This window comes from Oncorhynchus mykiss, chromosome 22, assembly GCF_013265735.2.
Source record: "Oncorhynchus mykiss isolate Arlee chromosome 22, USDA_OmykA_1.1, whole genome shotgun sequence".
Taxonomy (NCBI): Eukaryota; Metazoa; Chordata; class Actinopteri; order Salmoniformes; family Salmonidae; genus Oncorhynchus; species Oncorhynchus mykiss.
In genome coordinates, this window is record NC_048586.1 from 23,767,834 (window position 1) to 23,789,985 (window position 22,152).

The window sequence follows — 22,152 nt, forward strand, 5'->3', positions numbered from 1 at the left end:
TTGTTGATTCTTCACAAAAAAATACAGTTTTATATCTTTATGTTTGAAGCCTGAAATGTGGCAAAAGGTCGCAAAGTTCAAGGAGGCCGAATACTTTCGCAAGGCACTGTATTTAGGAAATGGAGTGAGACATTCAGGTGTGTTGGGAGGATTTTAGTGATAAACACCGCTGCGGGTCTAACATTGATTGGACAGGGAGGACTGTTGTGTCCTAACCTGCCAGGGAGGGGAGGGATTCTTTGTTTCATTTGTTTTGATACATTTTGCAGGGTTATTGGGGTAGAATGGCAATCTGAAGGGATTTGTAATTCTACATATATCTGGTTTACAATTATTTAGTTGGCAACTGAATAGTCATTTTATGGCTATCGTAAGTTACTTTTCTCCCCTTTTATGCATCAAACTGGTATTCACGTCACCACAGATGGATCATGGCTAAATCATGGCTAAATTTGTGATCATTTCCTGTAATCTGAGGGGTTATAATGAGCCAAATAAGTGAATTAAATGTCTTGATTTAGGAATAAAGTTGACATTGCTCCATTGCAAGAGACACATCGTTTAGAGGGTGATGTCCAGACTTCAAAACAAATTCTACAAACTGGCAGCTGCTTCCTGCTTTACATCTAAATCTAAATGGGTGCTTATTCTACATAAATGCAATCTACCCATTACAATTGAAAAAAGTGGAAATTATAAACTGGGCAGATTTACTTACGTTAGCCTAGTGGTTAGAGCATTGGGCCAGTAACCAAAAGGTTGCTGGATCGAATCCCTGAGCTGACAAGGTAAAAATCTGTCGTTCTGCCCCTGAACAAGGCAGTTAACCCACTGTTCCCCGGTAGGCCGTCATTGTAAATAAGAACTTGTTCTAAACTGACTTGCCTAGTTAAATAAAGGTTAAATAAATAACATAAAAAACATACATATGCTCCACTCTGTATGGAAGGAAAATAGCATTTGTATCTATTTATGCTCCTAACTCGTATGACAAAGATGGTCTCCCTTCTGTAACCAGAAGCCTGCTCAATTTATCAGATTATACACTTGTTATTGGAACTGACATGAATGTCATTACTGATTCTATGCTAGATAGATCTGGACCTTCTCATAGCTCATCACAAGTGAATGCTTCCAATGCACTTAAACCATTTTCTTTTTTTAAAGATCTTCATTTTATTGACTGTTGGAGATTTTATAATCCCACAACTAAGGACAGCTATTATATCCCTGCTATTTATTTTGTTTTTATTTAACTAGGCAAGTCAGATAAGAAAAAAAAACTTATTTTCAATGATGACCTAAGAACAGTGGGTTAACTGCCTTGTTCAGGGGCAGAACGACAGATTTTTACCTCGTCAGCTCGGGGATTCGATCTTGCAAATTTCCGGTTACTAGGCCAACGCTCTAACCACTAGGCTACCTGCCGCCCCATAGAAAGATGAATGACTTTCTCGAAAACTGACTATGTTTTAACATCTACTGATATTACAGGTAACATGGAATTTATAAAAACATTACCGGCCATTCTCTCTGATCATAATCCCATTCTTTGTAAATGTCCAATGTTCCCAATGAAAAAGCGTGCACGGAGATGGAGCCTTAATAATACTTTACCAAACAAGTCTGATTTCATCTTTCAGTTTAGATCCAATTTGAAATATGTTTTTGAAATAAATGACCACTCGGTGGAGGACTCAAGTATGGTGAGGTTAGCTGTAAAAGGTTTCATAAGAGGAAACACTACACATTTTTCCTCTAATTTACAGAAATGAAGACTTCAGAAGATCTGTGAATTGGAATAACATTGTAAAATGCTGGAAGGCGTTTTGAGCTAAAAACAAGTAGACTGGAACTTAATGATCTGTTGCCACGTAGAGAAGAATTCACTATGCAGAGGGAGGAAAATACTTTTTTCAAGGGAGTAGACTGAGCCACTTACTGTTGCTGCTGTTTATATCTTGAAACAATATCAATACAGCTGATCAGATCCCATACTAAGGGACTGATATCTGATCCTACAGAAATAAATACATCTTTTAGAGCATATTATTTAAATTTATACAGTTCCTCACGTAACTTTAATACTTCTGCTTGTCGGCAGTTCCTGGAGAACCTTACGTTGCCCAAACTTTCTCAAAAATAAACAGTTTTTTAGAGGAACCTGTCACTTTATCTCAACTGAAAGCAGATCTTTTAAATATGAAGAAAGATAAAGCGCCTGGTATTGATGGAGTACCTCCTGAACTTTTCAACTTTTGGGATGAGCTAGGACCAGTTATTCTTGAATCGCTTAACATTGCTATTGAAAAAGGACAATTTCACAGAGACATCAATACGCTATTATATCACTTATCACTAAGAAAGGAAAAGACCTCACAAATTGTGATAATTGTTGGCCAATCAGTTTAATCGGAACATAAATTAAGATGACAAAGTTTTAGCCATGTGACTAGAGAAAGTTATTAACAAGCTCATACATCCTGACCAAACAGGGTTTATTGAGGCTCGTCAGGCAGCTGATAACATGCACCACCTGTTTCTTTTTTTATATATATATTTTTTTTACCCCTTTTTCTCCCCAACTTTGTGGTATCCAATTGTCCCATCACTGCAATTCCCATATGGACTCAGGAGAGGTGAAGGTCAAGAGCCGTGCATCCTCAGAAACGTAACTCAGCCAAGCCACACTGCTTCTTGACACCGTACACCTGGCGACCTTGTCAGCGTGCTTGCGCCCGGCCCGCCACAGGAGTCGCTAGAGCGTGATGAGACAAAGACATCCCGGCCAGCCAAACCTTCCCCTAAACAGCATTCAGCTCATGGTCTGGTTACAAGCTCAACTGGTCTACATCAGCTCTACTACCTCTTAACTCAGCTAAGGGAAGTGTTCAACTACCACCCATGATCCCAGTGAAGAAACAAATCACCTACTGTACTTAGGCATTACCATAACCCCCTCTATTCACACAACTTGCAGGAAGAACTACTTTAGAAACCTTTCAAAAAATCAAAAAAAACATAAAAAGACGGTCTGCTATGGCCACTTCTTTGCATGCTAGAATCTCAATGATTCAAATGATTGTCCTCTCTCGTATCCATTTTATGAGTTCCATGTTTCCTGCCTCCTCCTGTAGACTATTGGTCTAAACTTGACTCTGTCATAAAGAAGTTCATTTGGGGGAGAAAGAGACCACAGATTAAATATACAACACTACAGAGGACAAAAGCATTAGGTGGACTTGCAGTTCCAAATATAACATTTTATCACCTAGAAACCCCAATCACCAATTAATTCATTTTCACTTTTGCCATAGAACCTATCTAACACCTCAAAAAATACATCACATGGGTATCAGTCCATCGCCATTATGTGTGTTCTGCACCACAGGGGACCTTGGTACCTTTCAGCATCTGGTTGAATTCTGGGGGAAAGTCAATGATGTCATCTCTGTACTTATAGATACAATTCTACCATTAGATCCAATAGTGACGTTGCTTTGTGATGACTCTGATTTGCACTTGTCAGAACGCCAATGGAGAGTGTGGTTGGCAGAAACCACAGCTGTATGTGGAATCCACCTCATCAGTTACCATTGCGACAATGGCTGCTCACATTTAAAGAAATTGTACTTATGGAGCTCTCCACGGCCAGGATCCACAGGGCCAAGGTGTCCACTCTGGTTGTACTTATGGAGCTCTCCACGGCCAGGATCCACAGGGCCAAGGTGTCCACTGTGGTTGTACTTATGGAGCTCTCCACGGCCAGGTTCCACAGGGCCAAGGTGTCCACTGTGGTTGTACTTATGGAGCTCTCCACGGCCAGGATCCACAGGGCCAAGGTGTCCACTCTGGTTGTACTTATGGAGCTCTCCACGGCCAGGATCCACAGGGCCAAGGTGTCCACTGTGGTTGTACTTATGGAGCTCTCCACGGCCAGGATCCACAGGGCCAAGGTGTCCACTGTGGTTGTACTTATGGAGCTCTCCACGGCCAGGTTCCACAGGGCCAAGGTGTCCACTCTGGTTGTACTTATGGAGCTCTCCACGGCCAGGATCCACAGGGCCAAGGTGTCCACTCTGGTTGTACTTATGGAGCTCTCCACGGCCAGGATCCACAGGGCCAAGGTGTCCACTGTGGTTGTACTTATGGAGCTCTCCACGGCCAGGTTCCACAGGGCCAAGGTGTCCACTCTGGTTGTACTTATGGAGCTCTCCACGGCCAGGATCCACAGGGCCAAGGTGTCCACTCTGGTTGTACTTATGGAGCTCTCCACGGCCAGGATCCACAGGGCCAAGGTGTCCACTCTAGACACATAACAAAAAGCAGTAGTGGACATTTCTGAACTCTTAACCAACAGGCCTTTACATCCATGAATGTGTATAAATAATTTAATACTATTTCTGAGATGTATTGTTCAGTAGATTTAGTATGTAATATAAATGTATTTGTTTTTATCTAATGATTTATTTTACATGCTATCAGATTGCTGGTGGGGTGTGGGGTGGGGATTCAATTGAGTTTATCTATAAATGTATTGTATGAATCCTATGAATTGAAATTGTAAAGAATCTACAGCAAGACTTGAGAATGGCTGTCTCGCAATGATCAACAACCAACTTGACAGCTTTAAGAGAAGAATGTGCAAATATTGTACAATCCAGGCGTGCAAAGCTCTTAGAGACTTGCCCAGAACGACTCACAGCTGTAATCGCTGGTGATTCTAACATTGACTCAGGGGTGTAAATAATACTTATGTAAATAATATATTTCTTAATTTAATTTTCATTAAATGTGCAAAATGGTCAAAACAATGGTTTTCACTATTGGGTATCGTGTTTAGATGGCAGAGAAAAAAATCAATTTAATCAATTTTGAATTCAGGCTGTCACACAACAACATGTGGAATATGTCGAAGGGTATGAATACTTGAAGGCCCTGTATATGATCACACTGGTAATAGATCATTTATTGTGTATTACTTGTGAGGCACAGCTGAGTGAGCAAAATAATTAGCATTTTACATTTTTATGGACTGATGGTTTGCAACTGATGGATGGAGCAGCGTTGAGGCCTCCTCTGACCCCCCCCCCCCCCCCCCACACTGTCCTTATTTCTGCACCAATTCATGTTGTTACTCCTCTGACCCACCCACTGTCCTTATTTCTGCACCAATTCATGTTGTTACTCCTCTGACCCCCCCACTGTCCTTATTTCTGCACCAATTCATGTTGTTACTCCTCTGACCGCCCCACTGTCCTTATTTCTGCACCAATTCATGTTGTTACTCCTCTGACCCCCCCACTGTCCTTATTTCTGCACCAATTCATGTTGTTACTCCTCTGACCCACCCACTGTCCTTATTTCTGCACCAATTCATGTTGTTACTCCTCTGACCCACCCACTGTCCTTATTTCTGCACCAATTCATGTTGTTACTCCTCTGACCCACCCACTGTCCTTATTTCTGCACCAATTCATGTTGTTACTCCTCTGACCCCCCCACTGTCCTTATTTCTGCACCAATTCATGTTGTTACTCCTCTGACCAGAGAAAGTCAAATATTCCTTGATATTAAAAAAAGACACAAGCGCTATTAATAACAACTGAAGCTTATCAAAGCACTTTGCTATACTCCTTTGCAGCTGCAGTACTGGTTGTAGCGTGAGTGGAAGTTAGCGTTGACAGTGCTGAATGACAACTTGAACTTGAACTTACTCAAGAAAACTGCAGATCTTTGATGTATTCGTTGAGTCTCTCAAGTCACGGTTTTAAAAGTTTTAAAACCTCACATTATCAGCTTTGCTGTGCGTACAGTCTATGACGCGAGGAAACTGTGCAGACAAGGTGATCTTGTCTATCTGGTTGGCCAGCGGTAGACCTATAGGTGCACTTGATTTGCTCTCTGAGTTCTACCTTCAGACACATGAAATGGTTCAAAATGGGAACACTTTGCCTTCCCGGCGCTACTGCTGAATCATGTGCACCTTCCGCCAACAGCGCGAAACAAATATAATAAATAGGAACGCAAGGCTTTATTGTTGGGTGTTTATGCCTTGGAGACCAGTTGTGAGCAATGCAATAATAGCACAGATATAAAGATGAGTCCTCTATTTATCTCTATGGACTGCTTCTACTCGGGAGTGCCAATACGTCCGACCTGTGGCTTTAACGCCTCTCAACAGCCAATGCATAGCATCAGAAATCCAGGGTTTATACAGTGCATTTGGAAACTATTCAGAGTACTTGACTTTTTCCAGATTTTGTTATATTACTGCCCAATTCTAAAATTCATTAAATTATATTTTTTCCTCATCAATCTACACACAATACCTCATAATGACAAAGTGAAAACAGGTTTATAGAAATGTTTGCAAATTTCTAAAAAAATAAATAAAATAAAAAATCTCATTTCCATAAGTATTCAGATCTTTTGTTATGAGACTCGAAATTGAGTTTAGCTGCATCCTGTTTCCATTGTTCATCCTTGAGAACTTAAATTGATTGGACATGATTTGAAAAGAGGCACAGATCTTGGGGAAGGGTACTAAAAGATTTCTGCTGCATTGAAGGTCCCCAAGAACACACTGGCAACCATCATTCTTAAATGAAGAAGTTTGGAACCACCAAGACTCTTTCGAGAGATGGCCGCTCGGCCAAACTGAGCAGTCGGGGGAGAAGGGCCTTGGTCAGGGAGGTGACTAGGAACCTGATGGACACACTGACAGAGCTCCAGAGTTCCTCTGTGGAGATGGGAGAACCTTCCAGAAGGACAACCATCTCTGCAGCACTCCACCAATCAGGCCTTTTATGGTAGAGTGGCCAGACGGAAGCCACTCCTCAGTAAAAGGCACATGACAGCCCGCTTGGAGTTTGCCAAAAGGCACCTAAAGGTGCTCAGACCATGAGAAACAAGATTCTCTGGTCTGATGAAACCAAGATTGAACTCTTTGGCCTGAATGCCAAGTGCCACGTCTGGAGGAAACCTGGCACCATCCCTACGTGAAGCACGGTGGTGGCAGCATCATGCTGTGGGGATGTTTTTCAGCGACAGGGCCTGGGAGACTAGTCAGGATCGAGTGAAAGATGAACAGAGCAAAGTACAGAGAGATCCTTGATGAAAACTTGCCCCAGAGTACTCAGGACCTCAGAATGGGGTGAAGGTTCACCTTCTAACAGGACAACAACCCTAAGCACACAGCAAAGACAACAGTGACACACCCCATCCAACCTGACAGAACTTGAGAGGATCTGCAGAGAAGAATGGGAGAAACTGCCCAAATACAGGTGTGCCAAGCTTGTAGTGTCATACCCAAGAAGACTTTAGCCTGTAATCACTGCCAAAGGTGCTTTATGTAAATGTGATATTTCAGTTTATTTGCAAAAATGTCTAAAAAACAGTTTTTACTTTGTCATTATGGGTATTGTGTGTAGATTGATGAGGTGAAAAAACAATTGAATCCATATTAGAATAAGGCTGTAACGTAACAAAATGTGGAAAAAGTCAAGGGGTCTGAATACGTTCCGAATGGACTGTATATATCATTGGACACAGCCCACCCTGTTCCAGCTCACCCTTCCAGTCTAATCTGGGAGGCCAAGTCAAAGCATTTTTACAGTGACTTTAACAACCACATGTAGCACTTCCAACATCTCAAACAAGATCGAACATCAACGTGTGTACAATTTCCCTAGACATACATTGTTTTTATCTCAAGAGTTCTCTGTACTTTCTAAATGGTGTGTTCCCTTTTTATGGTGCTGTATAACACTGTGTACCGATGAGTAGGTACAGCCAGACTGTTTGACATTTCTGCATGCTGTTTAAAGAATGATGGTGCAGGTTCTCAACAAGCTATACCATTTGTTTTTCAGCACAAAAAGACAACATTACGTAGGCCGCCTTCCTGTTATCAAACTTAACCATGATGTACTGGCAATTACTGTCTAGGGTTCTCTGTACAGAGGTGAAGAGACAGTGTTAAAATAATGGGATATTGTGTCATTGATAGGTGGAGTGCTTTGTAAATCAAGCCTGTAGTCCAACACTCACTGAACAAAGCCTTGGTTTCAGTTTGAAATAAAGTTGACTTTCAGACTTTGCATCCACCTCATGTTCACTTTCCATATTAAATGCTGCATCTGGGGCAGTATTCTTGTCTCTGGCAATGTGCTTCTGTCAATTCTGAATGGAAACTACTTACAGTACCAGTCAAGTTTGGACACACTTACTCATTCAAGGGGTTTCCTTTATTTTTACTATTTTCTACATTGTAGTATAATAGTGAAGACATCAAAACATTGAAATAACACATATGGAATCATGTAGTAACCAAAAAAGTATTAAACAAATCAAAATATATTTTAGATTCTTCAAAGTAAACACCCTTTGCCTTGACAGCTTTGCACACTCTTGTCATTCTCATATTGAATGTAAGTACCCAGAAGAATTCTGTATTAAATGTGTTACTTCAACCACACTATGGCCTTGACTCCTCCCTCTCTAGCCAAGTCAATTTATCCAAAATTATAGGTCAACACAGTCAATAATATGTACTTGTAGACATAATCCAAACAGGCAAATGTCGGCATGGGAAACTGGAAAAAAAGAGGTATGATATGGTTATGGTTTAGGAGATGCTTCATATCTATGGCAACTGTCTTTTTGAGCCAAGTGAACACTCAGTTCACAGCTGAGCATGTTCTGTGTGAGAAATTAGCTGAGGGAGTCAAGTTACTGGGAATCAGGGAGGAGTCTATGGGAAGTATTTAAATTCCCTCACTTACAGTAAGCCCAGTCTAGAGTATGATGACTCAAGGCAAAAGTAACAGTTACTCATAGCTGTTCACTATAAAAACATTACTTTTTGTTTTCCAGAGTAACTATTTTGAATAAATTTGTACAAATCATAGTTTTTTTTTATTGAAAAGAAAAGCTTTCCATTTCTTGGAAGAAAAAAAACAAACAAAAAAACATGTCCAACATCTTCCAATTAATTTGTCATTGGGACGCAATTATATGAAAGGGCCAAGGGTGAATTGAAAAGGCCAAGGGTGAATTGATAGGCTGCAATGGAGGCAAGGATAGAGGGATTTGGGGATGGATGAAGAGGGATAATGGAGAAGGGAGGGATGGCTGTTTGGTAGATGCTCGGTTTAGAATCTTCCAGAGCGTTCTCGGTCTCTGGAGCGCCTTCTCTCGCGGTCACGTCCACCTCCACCACCTCCACCTCCCCTTCCCCTGTCCCTTGAGCGCGAACGACGTTCCCTGGAACGGGAGCGAGAATGATGCCCCCCTCTGAGGAAGAGGGAAAAAAAGGAGCTAGTTAAACTGAAAATGAGAACTTTCCCCCTCAAACATACGTGAAAACTATCACGGCAGAAAGGTGCATTCCGGAGAACACTTGAAAGCAGCATAAGTTTTATGATTAGCGTTGACTCTCAGAGCCTGAGCTTACCCCCTCTTCCTGCGGCGTCCGTATAGCTCCCTCCTCAGCTCCCTAGAGATGGGCTTCAGGTGCATGAAGTTACAGAAGCCTCCTCGAGTGCACTCCCTGTAGAGAGAGCGAGAATTCAGTCAGTGCACTCCCTGTAGAGAGAGCGAGAATTCAGTCAGTGCACTCCCTGTAGAGAGAGCGAGAATTCAGTCAGTGCACTCCCTGTAGAGAGAGCGAGAATTCAGTCAGTGCACTCCCTGTAGAGAGAGCGAGAATTCAGTCAGTGCACTCCCTGTAGAGAGAGCGAGAATTCAGTCAGTGCACTCCCTGTAGAGAGAGCGAGAATTCAGTCAGTGCACTCCCTATAGAGAGAGCGAGAATTCAGTCAGTGCACTCCCTATAGAGAGAGCGAGAATTCAGTCAGTGCACTCCCTGTAGAGAGAGCGAGTATTCAGTCAGTGCACTCCCTGTAGAGAGAGCGAGTATTCAGTCAGTGCACTCCGTGTAGAGAGAGAGAATTCAGTCAGTGCACTCCATGTAGAGGGAGCGAGAATTCAGTCAGTGCACTCCCTGTAGAGAGCGAGAATTCAGTTAGTGCACTCCCTGTAGAGAGAGCGAGAATTCAGTTAGTGCACTCCCTGTAGAGAGAGCGAGAATTCAGTTAGTGCACTCCCTGTAGAGAGAGCGAGAATTCAGTTAGTGCACTAACTGATACAATGCATTTCTTAATACAATGCATTTCTGTAGGTGTCACCATTAATGCAATGTTGAACTGAAAATGGTGTGCATGTGGTCCAGCGGTGGAGTACTGACCCCATCTCGTACTGGCGACAGCAGGCTTCTCTGAAGTCGGTAACGGGAGAGAGCTCGGCGTGGATGGGCTGACCGTTGAACCAGCGGTTATTCAGATCCATCACTGCCTTCTCCGCGTCTTCTTCACGACGGAACTACACAGAGACCATCACCGAGTTAGTGTGTGTGCAAATGTAGGTTCTAATGAGGCTGAGAATGACAGTGTGATTGAATGAGAAGAGGAAGAATGTGTTTTCGTCAAAAAATGTACACAAAACCCACCATTACACACACAGTCAGTGACACACCTTCACATATACGTTTCCAACCAGATGGTCTCCCAGGTTATCGCACACGTTCATCTCCTCCACCTCTCCATACTTCTCCTCCATCTCTGTGAAGACCTCCTAACGCAAGAGAAACCGAGGGAGAGAGAATGGGATTGACAGACAGAAGGGTGAATACAGACTAAGTTTTAAATGGATTTAAATTCAAAGTGCATTTCCCACACATGCTCAAAAGACATTTCTATTCTGTTTCAGTATTTTGTACAATGATTCCCACATGGGCTGTGTGGAGGGGGAAGAGAAGCAAGGTAGACCTGAATTGCATCATCCACACCATTCAAATGGGCGCACTACCGCATCACTGACTCACCTCAAAGAACTCGTCATAGTGCTCCTGCATCTCCACGTCACTGACGGCACCTAGTGGCCACAGGGGAGAAACTCACATCAGGGACCAGTCAACGTGTTACAGCAGGTGACATCAGCATTGTGGTTTCATAAACTACATGCACAGGATAAATATTTCTAACACCTAGGAGTCTGGACTACTATTACAAATGTATTCAATCTAATAGCACACAGTCCAGTACATATGAAATAAGGACGACAGCAAAGACAATACTGTCCGGAGGCAAAGGGTCAATGCGAAAAAAAATACGCTCATTGTGCCTCTGCACACCAAGGACGACAGTAAGACTGGACATTTGACCTTTATGAGAGGACAGAGTCTTTTGAGAATAATTTTAGTTACATTCAGTGAGTGCTAAGTAGTAATGGTACGGTCTGGCATAGACAATACAGCCATCAATTGATGCTAAGGAATGGGACTCACTGGGGCCTAAACACAATGTCAGTCATGCTCAATTCACCAAAATCACACCCCATGTGTCATATCACATTTTGTACAATAACTAAAAATGTATCCTAAATTAGTTTGACCACCTGAGACTAGAGCAGGGTTAACCTCTAGAATATAATTAAGTGTTTTTTGTGTGAAGCTGTAGTTGAAACAATGATGAATAAAATGTTTTCCTAGAATACGTGTTAGGTTTTAAATTAATAGAAACATACTGTATGCATCAAAACATAATTTGGACTATTTCAGTTACACTGACTACATGGCACCAGAACGGTAGTATACATGGTCTGTTTTACGTAACATTAGTACCTGTTGTATTACATGTATGTTACAGCACTAAAGGGCAGAGAATGTATATCACTGATCATGTTAAAGGGATAGATCTTAACATGTCAGATAAAGAGGTCAGATGGCACCCCAAAGGGAAGTGTGGGCAAATGAAGAGAAATATAAAATGATAACATTTTGTGCCACAGGTCCCTGTTAACAAGTGGGAAACTTACAGCGCAAACCATCGGCAGACTGGGCAGTGTTTTGAGGGTTACGGTAAATGTTCAAGAGGGCAATGGTCTGAAATACAAAATGTACATTTTTGAGATAGTTTCAGGCAGATTTCTAAAATGGTAGTTAAATAGGTGCATTTACTCCCATCCCCCTCCCTCAAAACTGTGTACTTGTGCCCCAACCAGGCCCAGAACAGGGTAGGAAGGGAAGACTGAAAGAGGTTAAGATGATCCATGGGACTGGTCCACGCTGAAAGAGATGGAGCTGGAAGAAGTGAAAGTCTCAGCATGACAATATTTGACTATGGAAAATGATGGTGGAAAATCCAATACAACCGAAAATTTAGCCTACCCAAACATTACATACCAGGTCATTGAGGCTTGAAGTGACCTCTAGAACTTGCTGAATCATAGGCGATTGGATGCCAAGATGTTTCTATTACTAGTTATCATTTCTTCCTTTTAATACATTTTTAAAAGTAACTTTTTGCCAGTCATTCTGAGTTTCTCAGCTGAGAAACAGAACAGTTACACGTGACAGCAACAAGACCACAAACCCACGACTTACCTTAGAGGAAGCGAGTGGCAATGCATCAGCTCTGCTAGCCGGGGCTCAACATCAGGGTACCATTTACACATTTACAATATGGCTGATGACGTCTGAATCAGTCTAACATATAGGGGCGGCAGTATTGCAAGAGCAAAAACTAAAATCACAAACTGTTCTGTGTCTAGACAGTAACTCATGTAGATGTGTTTGCTGTCTCCAACCTTTTAATGCGAGTAGAAACATTTCGGATGAAAAGAAGCCATGACAGGCCTGATGGAAACATTTTTCATTCAACTTTCCAAATGTCGACAAAACAAAATACGCTAGACAAGGTGGGATCTTTTTGAGTTGGTAAAATTAATGCGAGAAATGTTGGTGGAAACGCTTTTAAGCGCAAATATTGATATATGACATGTGTTCCTCCCACTATGACTCGTCGGCATGCAGTTTATTAGACTACAGATGAAAGTTACGATGAACTTCACAGGGGGGTAAAAGTGCAAGGTGATGAGCTTGATGCTCCTTTCCAATAAATATTGAGGGTCTTGTTCTGGTGACATGATTATCGATACTCGGCTGCCCTCGGACAAAAATAATCTCGCTCTTTTGTCCATAATAATAATAAATGTAATCATGTAGGCTATACACGCACTCTAGCCAACAGATAGCAGATAGCGCTGCTAGAGAGAACGTGCCAATACCAGAGTGGGCACACTGGCGATAACCCACGTTCTCGTGAGAAAACCATCAGTAGAGTTGAAAATGCAATGGAAACCAATTAAACAGCAAACTGTTTTTTTTATGTTCACTCATCACGCACAGCCTTTTATCTGCAACAGAAAAATATCTCATGGGGGAAAATGTGCACATAATTTTAGGCAGATTTTCGAATATTCCCATAAAATGTTGCCAATTGAATGGATACCTAGCTATTCACAAACGCATGTTGGGCACTAGGGCAGGTGTATTGTCAGTCTTCTCTGAAAGCGCCTGAAAAATACCTAAAGTCTGTCATCTGTGCATTATACCTGTTAGAAAACAGGTACTATGTGGAGATTTCCTGTGGATAATAACTTTAAAGATCCAATGTGAATTGTGGGGATCAAGGCATCATTTGTTTTAGTCCTTTTCAATGTCACTATCAGAGCATGTCATTCTACACCTAGGCATAGACCTCTGAATGGCAACTGATTAAAAAATATATTTAAAAAAAATTGATTAGATTGGCGATATACTAAAGTGTTGAGGTAGTGTTGTGGTACCCCCTGCTACCAGTGCTGAGACAGACCCTCCGAAGCCCTGCAGGAAGCCAGTGGAGACGCAGACCTAAAATCTGAGGAGGGGGAGAGAGCTAGAATGACCTGGTGGGCTGAGAGGACTGGACCGGAGGCACTTACAGTGGGAGCCGTCTGCCGTCTGCGCACTGTTTTGGGGGTTACGGTAGATGTTTTGAATCACGATGGTCTGCAGAGGGAAAAATCAAAAAATGGTTTATAAAAATACAAAAACTAAACCCCCCCCCAAAAAATAGGCTATATAGCTAACTAAAACAGACTTTATTTTTAACCCACAGGTGGTGCTGAAGGTAGAGGACTGTTTGGCCCCTCTTGCTAAAATGTGAAAAGGTTTAATCAATAAAATAAGAAATCCCGATACCTAGAACCTATAGGAGGGGGGCGGACCAAATCCCGATACCTAGAACCTATAGGAGGGGGGCGGACCAAATCCCGATACCTAGAACCTATAGGAGGGGGGCAGACCAAATCCCGATACCTAGAACCTATAGGAGGGGGGCAGACCAAATCCCGATACCTAGAACCTATAAGAGGGGGGCGGACCAAATCCCGATACCTAGAACCTATAGGAGGGGGGCGGACCAAATCCCGAGACCTAGAACCTATAGAGGGTGGGCAGACAAAATCCCTGGATGTAGAGGAACCTTGATACTGTAGGAGGGGTAAGGGCAAAATAAAGCAGGAGTCCGTGCTTGACCGGTGGACACGCTGGGGAGTTTGTGTCTTTTCTCTGTCCCATGCAGGCAAGGCGAGCTGTAGGGAAACCTAGAGGAAGCCTAGAGTTTAGATGTGCTATGTTCTAATAATCTGTTCAGTGAGAGAGATACATCTGACTTTGAGATGGGAACGGGCCACAGATAAATCCTACCACTTCAGACAACCCATTGCAGGGAGTAGCCCAACTGGTGGAAAAGTGCTAGCTATTGCAAAAGCTTGAGATTACTGTTGATAAAGAGGACTGAAATTATGTTCAGTGACTCAGTCATATTTAGTTGAACGCAGTCACAATATGTATTAATAGGAGGGAACGACGTAGGGGTGTGAAAGTTTAAACCAAATTGGGATCATTAATGTTAAGGGAAAAAAATGTCCAATAAAAATTGCAGTGTAGTTATCACAAAACATTTTCCATTGTATCGGCTAAAGACATGGGGAACGTTGCGCAATTTAAATAAAACCAGAGAGAAAGAGGCAAACTTGAGTCGATTTTGGTGAATTTGGCATGCAAGAGATTCCCAAGACATATATGTGTGTTTAGTCTTCGGTCTGTTGTATATAGACTACCCTAGACTATTCATTGATGATAGGCCCTGCTTTACCGAAGTTGCGAGACATTGCAAGCCAAGAAATTGCGAGATACAGCATTTGATTGCCAATAGATAAGCCTAGTGCACGGTTCTGACTTGTCTGCCTGGTGTCCGACCTGCCTATACGGTACCCCTCTCCTCTCTCTCCACCTAGCAGTGAAGAGCATTGGGCCAGTAACTGAAAGGTCACTGGTTCGAATTCCTGAGCAGATTAGGTAAAAATAAAAAAATGTTGATGTGCCCGTGTACAGGCCACTTAACCCTCCAGTAAGTCACTCTGTATCAGTGTGTCTGCTAAATGACCAAAATGCAAATGTTTGCATTGTTGAAAGTGCATAAAAAAAAATTTTTAAGTCTCATCTGTTCCAAAAATACTGAATCTTAAAAGAGTTGATTCTGCTTGACACTCAGAAATAGGCGTTCACGTGCAAGGAAACAAGGAATCAATTATTTTTGAGTCAATTCTCCACCACTACGCCATCATTGTTAATAGTTGGGGATACCAAGTGGGGTTGCACAACTGAATGGATTCAACCAAAAATGTGCCGTCCAAATGTAACCCCTCGAGGTAGTACAGGTGCCATGCTTAACCATCTGAAAGGAACACACCATGAGATCCAAACAGTTGCTAGCAGCAGCAAAGCTGCATTTTGAATTCACATGGAATCTTCACATTTTTTGTTGTTGTTGTCACATCCCTACAACGAGGGACATCAGGCGCATGACTACATCAATAATCCAGCCAAATGGTTTGAGCTCTGTCAAAAAAACTAAGAAGGATTGCCAACAACCTGGAGAGAATAGTGAAAAACACACTCTAGGGTAGGGTCAGATCTAACAGAGGCTGGCCAGAGTAATTTGCAGTCTGTTCAAGCAGGCAACTTTCTGCATGGAATCTCTTGCAAAAGGCATGGCCAGCAATTTCAATGGAGATGCAGAGGCCATGTCACCTTTCATCCAATGTTATGTGTAGAGAAATATTTGTTTCTGAATTACACTCCACTACATACACGTGTGTGGATAGTGATGCTAACATTTTTAATTTGGCTCTATATTCCAGCATGTTGGATTTGAGATCAAATGTTTCATATGAGGTGACAGTATAGAATCACCTTTTATTTGAGGGTATTTTTATACACATCGGATTTACTGTTTAGAAATGAAAGCTCTTTATAGATCTAGTCCCCCCCATTTGAAGACGTAACAAATGTCACAGTATTAAAGTAGTCAAAAGTTTAGTATTTGGTCAGTATTCCTTGCACACAATGACATCAAGCTTGTGAGGTCAGATAGCTTGGGAGATCAGATATGTATGAAAATGCCCTCAACATCCAAAATGCTGGAGTAGAGACAAATGTACAAAAACAGAAAAAAGCATTGCTGTCCAAAAACATAAGGGAGTGTAAGAGAGCGACTCATGGGACCCCCGGGTGAATCTAGCTCTCAAGTCAAGCTCTCCGGCTCTCTAGATATTTAAAATGTGACCGAGTGAAAGGGATGGAGGAGAGGATGACCTAGATTCAGGGCAGACATTTCCCTAAAAATTAGGGTTGTGACAATGCCAGTAATATGTTATCCTTGGCAAAAAATGAAAACAAAAGCAGACCAACCTCTTTGGTCCTTTAAAAACCTGCTGTATGTAAAATATTGTGCGCTATAGCTTGGGGGAAATGTTTTATGTGACTCTGGATGACACCATAATGATGTTAGTTTCCAACCTTAGGGCTGTTTTCCTGAAGAAGTTAAAATCAGCTTTGTGATTTGTTTCCTTGCCACGACACTAACGAGTATCGCAATACTGGTATCATCCTGGCCCTACTAATATTAGGAATTATTTGTCCTATTGGCATTAGAAACCGTACCTGTTAATTTATGATGGACTAGCTAGAGAAAAACGGTAAAGCAGGGAGACACTGTCGTTTGAGATGTTTTTGTCTGGTATACTGAGACGCAGGAAGCAAGAAATGCTTTGGATATTCGAAGAGAGGTCGTTGAACAGGCTTGGACCACCAAAAATGGAGGAAGTGTGTATATCGCTGTGCTTGTGTCAGTAGTATAGCCGCATAAAACACACTTCCTGTTTCATATATTTAGGACACTAACTTGAACAGTATTTAGTGATCTACATTCAAACTCATAACGTTCATCTTTTAGTAGTGTTATTATTCAAGAGGATTATTGACAAGCCCTTCTGTTTTCATCAAAGGAAATCAGCTGATGCACAATCAAGCCCACATCCACAAGCCCACATCCACAAGCACACATCCACAAGCACACATCCACAAGCACACATCCACAAGCACACATCCATCTCTCTGCTAGAATGAATCAAAATACATGTTAATGGTGGGAGAAAGGGTTATTCACACAACATTGAATAACACTCCAATTCAATGTTAATCAATTCCACTATTTTATTTCACTATCTGAAAAACCAGTGCTGATAAACCTTTCCAATCTCTGATTAGAAGAACAAGGTAAACAAAGCATCATTCACTGGATCAAAGATAAACCAAAGATAATGGCCATTTTAATCATTTTGGTTAAACCAGAACTAAAATCTCGCATAATTTGGTCATGCAGCATAGTTCCACGAGAGGTTACCATTTGTCAAACCAGCCTAGAGCATGACAACCACTTCATCTTGGCAGGAGAAGTTTTACACATGCTATTCCATTTCATGCAGCACATCTGGTAGAAGCAAATATTTTAAACAAGTTTGCTTTACTGAATTGACTTACCTGGCTGAAAGTTGGCTTATTATGTAATCTGGAGCATCGGTCACCATGGCGGCAGGCACCAATTTTAAAGTAGAAAGAACAGTTCACCCTGAAGGACGAAAAATAGCTAGCTAAACAGTCCTGAAATGCACAACTAGCTAGGTACATGAGTTCACACTCATGTACCCAGATGCAAAATAAATGAAATGTGCAACTTTCCATTAAGTGATCAAGTTTGGAAAACAGCAGCATGTTCAAAGTCAAATTGCATTGGATTTATCAAAGTCACATTAGCTAGCTAGAGCAGATAGTATAACTAGGACCGAGGTAAAGTTGGTTTTATATTCACACATTCGGACATTGACAATCAGACATTCGCCAAACGCCATTTAAAAATCAATAACTAATAAATTGATCGTCACAGAAACATAAAACTAGATATGGTTTATTCTATACATGTCTAGCATACTTTTAAAACCTTTGTTTTGAGGAAAAATTCCAGTTTTGACTTGATAGAAATACATAAAATGCCATTTAAAGCAACATAAATCAATGTTTTCAATGATGACAGAATCAAACTAGGTATGATTTACTCTATAAATGTCTAGTATACTTTTACAACCTTTGCTTTGATAAGAAATTCCAGTTTTGATTTTATAGAAATACATAAAATGCCATTTAAAGCAGTATAAATCAATAACCAATTCACCATTTGTCACAGAAACATCAAACTAGGTATGATTTATTCTATAAAATGTCCCGCATACATTTACAAACTTGGCTTTGAGTAGAAATTGCAGTTTTGATTTGATAGACATACAAAAAAAAAAACTCAAATATTGCATTTAAAGATGAAGAAATCAGTAACTAATTCAGTGATTGTCTCAGTAAGAAAAAAAATCACTTGCAATAACTTTAAATGTTAATTTCAAGTGCCATGTGTTCTATATGAAGTTAGACAATGTTTACATGAAGTTGTACAATGTTTACAATATTAAAGTGTATGCCAAATCAATGTCTGCATTTTTAGTGCAACAGTTCCACATTTTAAAGTAGTTACAAGGCACAACAGTCCTTTATATGTGTCTAATTTAAACAGAAAAGAGGTCCCATCCAATCATTATCTATTTTGGTTTTGTTGAAGTCCTTTGTCATCCCTAGACAAACTGAATGGTACCATCTCTGGCACACAGCATTATATCTGCAGTATTATAAACATAAAACAGGGTTATCTTTATTTACATGTAAATTACAGTTCTGGAATACCCAAATTATGTTACATGCTTTTGCAATAAGGAACATTTTCAAATTGAATTGGATTTTTGTTCAACTGCTAAATTGACATGCATTTGACCACAACCTTGACAAAAGCACTTTTACTTTCTTCTCCAACACTGTGTTTTTGTATTATTTAAACCAAATTGAGCATGTTTCATTATTTATTTGAAAGGTTGCTGGATCAAATCCCTGAGCTGACAAGGTAAAAATCTGTCCTTCTGCCCCCGAACAAGGTAGTTAACCCACTGTTCCCCAGTAGGCCGTCATCGTAAAAACTGACTTGCCTCGTAAAATAAAGGTCAAATTTAAAAAAAGGTAAAAAATAATGTCAGTCTTTGAAATCAAAATCAGTTTAAATCGTGACTTGTGCCAGATACAGATACAGATATTAAAGTGAATAACTGTCATAGTATGCATCTAGTGTTTCTCATAGTAGAATAATAAAATAAGAGTAATGACATTAGAACAGAGAAATAATACAAGGATAACCCTGATAGATGTTATGCAGTTCTATCCAAACTGGAAAGGTTGTAAAAGTATACTGGACATTGATAGAATAAACCATACATAGTTTGATGATTGTCATAGTCAGTGAAAATGTTATTGATTTATATAGCTTTAAATGGCATTTTATAGATGTTAAGCATCAGTCAAAACTGGAATTTTTCCTCAAAACAAGGGTTGTAAAAGTATGCTAGACATTTATAGAACAAATCATACATAGTTTGATGACTGTGACAAATGGGTGAATAAGTTAATGATTTATACAGCTTTAAAAAAAAATGGCCTTTTAAATATTGTATGCATTTCCATCAAAACTGGATTTTTTATTCAAAACAGAAGTTTGTAAAAGTATACTAGACATTAATAGAATAAAGTATATCTATTTTTTGTGACAATTAATTCGTTTGACCATTTTAAAAATGGCTTTTGGCTAATGTCTGCTGAATGTCCGAATGTGTGAATATAAAACCAACTTTACCTTGGTATAACTAGGGCCCATATCAACTAACGTTAATAAATTGTGAACAGCCTAGTTACCTTATTGTCTCAATTGATTTAACTTGGGATACACAACATGGGCGTCAGTGGAGGAATTTGGGACTTGGAGCTAGCTAACTAGTTATCGTTAGCTAGTTACTGAATGTATAGCCACATATTAAATAAATAATTGTTACAGCTAGCCTAGCTGGCTAATTTGGCAAATAGAGAAAGTTGCCCAGGTCTCACACGAAATAATGCCCCAAGCCAAGCCTAAATTGTCTTAACAGGTTAGCTAGCTAACTTCAGTAATATAGCTAATGCACATTTTAGAGAGGTGGGACTGACAAACTGCTCAGCACACACACACAAAGATCCCTTATCCATCTATGCACACCATTGAGCTATAAAAGAACGGTCTGTGCATACGTTCAAACAACATATTACCCCATGCTAATGTTAGCTAGCTACACTAGACGCTAACACATTGACGTTTTACAACTTCTAATGCTGCATGATATATCATAGGTAAGTAGCCAAGACAGCCAAATGCAATGCGAAAGTTATCGTAGGCCTAAATCGTATGATTGTTTGACCAAATAAGCAAACCAATAAGAACATTTTACTCACTTATCTTTCTCTGTACCGAAAATGGACGCCAGGTATTCCGCCATTTTCGATTATGTCGACTAAACCAAAGAGTGTAAAATGTGGACCACCGACAGAAAGGGTAACCCAGACACGTCAAATGGGCTATAAAGCTGAAGCATCCGTTTAGAACGTTTTCTCACCCAAATATGGTAGTGAGAGGAAGTCCAGTAGCGGTAGTGGATGGAACTAGGCCAATATTCTGCCAATTTCCTCATAAATTAAACGTCTGATCTCAATACATTTGTCTGTTCCCAAAACTATAATATATTACGAACACAGTGCACTAAGTTTTATGGACTTGAAGCTTTGCCAAAGTTTTATTTTATTTTTTAAATTGCGTTGTCTAGGAGTGCAAAGTCGAATGGAGTTTGCGCACACCCGCGCGTTTTTTCATAACGGAAACATGCAAATATATGCTACAGGGCGCCAATAGGATCTCGCTAGTTCGTGCTTGTTCTGCCCACTATGCTTAATTTGCTCCCACTGTAAAGGACACACATGAACTATCTTGGGTTATTTATAAATGTCTTTGGTGTGAATACACTTTTTACCCCACAAATTATACACTTCCGGTCTCGTTTGTGCACTGATTTTATACTACCAGAGAGCATATAAAACCAACACTACACCCTGTACCAAACACTGACAGTTTACAACGTACATCAATCAAATGTATTTATAAAGCCCTTTTTACATCAGCCGATGTCACAAAGTGCTGTACAGAAACCCAGCCTAAAACCCCAAACAGCAAGCAATGCATCAATCAATCATGAATATTTTTGATGAACTTAAACTAGGTATCAAAAGCTTTAATAAATCTAGAATGGAAGAAGTGGAATAGTTGGCCCATCTTATCAGAAATTATCAGGGGAGCTCTGTTGCACATAGAAATCAAGGCTATCGTTAAACTTTGTAGGTAATCTTGATATGCCCCATAATTTGACTGGCCCTTTAACTTGATAACATACAAACACTGAAATTGGCTTATAACTGTAATATATTGTGAGATTGATTGATGTACGTGAAGAGGGCACAACAAAGTCTTTCCCCCTCAGGAAACTTAAAAGATTTGGCATGGGTCCTGAGATCCTCAAAAGGTTTTACAGCTGCACCATCGAGCGCATCCTGACGGGTTGCATCACTGCCTGGTATGGCAACTGCTTGGCCTCCGACCGCAAGGCACTACAGAGGGTAGTGAGTACGGCCCAGTATATCACTGGGGCCAAGCTTTCTGCCATCCAGGACCTCTATACCAGGCGGTGCCAGAGGAAGGCCCTAAAAATTCTCAAAGACTCCAGCCACCCTAGTCATAGACCGTTCTCTCTGCTACCGCACAGCAAGCGGTACCGGAGCACCAAGTCTAGGTCCAAGAGGCTTCTAAACAGTTTCACAGCTTCTACCCCCAAGCCATAAGACTCCTGAACAGCTAAGGGGGAAGATGCGTTGTCATGCCCTCTTCACAACTGTTACGGTGTGTTTGGATCATGATAGGG

The 22,152-nt window shown here is 40.8% G+C and overlaps 1 protein-coding gene across 4 annotated transcripts; it reads right to left on the reverse strand.

The window, feature by feature from the left end:
• Window positions 1-8,230: 8,230 nt before the first annotated feature.
• Window positions 8,231-20,780, reverse strand: LOC110502024 (splicing factor U2AF 35 kDa subunit). Of its 4 annotated transcripts, none has more exons than XM_036959571.1 (8): window positions 20,639-20,780; window positions 17,771-17,858; window positions 13,825-13,891; window positions 10,886-10,935; window positions 10,537-10,635; window positions 10,250-10,383; window positions 9,458-9,553; window positions 8,231-9,297 (listed from the first exon to the last, which is right to left on the reverse strand). In XM_036959571.1, the coding sequence occupies exons 1-8, from the start codon at window positions 20,680-20,682 to the stop codon at window positions 9,156-9,158; spliced, it is 720 nt and encodes a 239-aa protein (XP_036815466.1). In that variant the 5' UTR covers window positions 20,683-20,780; the 3' UTR covers window positions 8,231-9,155. The 4 variants fall into 4 exon arrangements, with proteins under 4 accessions (XP_036815466.1, XP_036815465.1, XP_036815468.1 ...); XM_036959570.1 differs by lacking the exon at window positions 13,825-13,891 and adding an exon at window positions 11,878-11,944 and having other exon boundaries at window positions 20,639-20,779; XM_036959573.1 differs by lacking the exon at window positions 20,639-20,780 and adding an exon at window positions 11,878-11,944.
• Between the last annotated feature and the right edge of the window lie 1,372 nt (window positions 20,781-22,152).

Coding starts and splice junctions, on each gene's coding strand:
- LOC110502024 (XM_036959571.1), bottom strand. CDS start 20,682: ATGGCGGAATACCTGGCGTCCATTTTCGGTACAGAGAAAGATAA. Junction 13,892..17,770: donor ATAAGCCAACTTTCAGCCAG/GTAAGTCAATTC, acceptor TTCCCTCTGCAG/ACCATCGTGATTCAAAACAT. Junction 10,936..13,824: donor GACGGCAGACGGCTCCCACT/GTAAGTGCCTCC, acceptor TGTGGCCACTAG/GTGCCGTCAGTGACGTGGAG.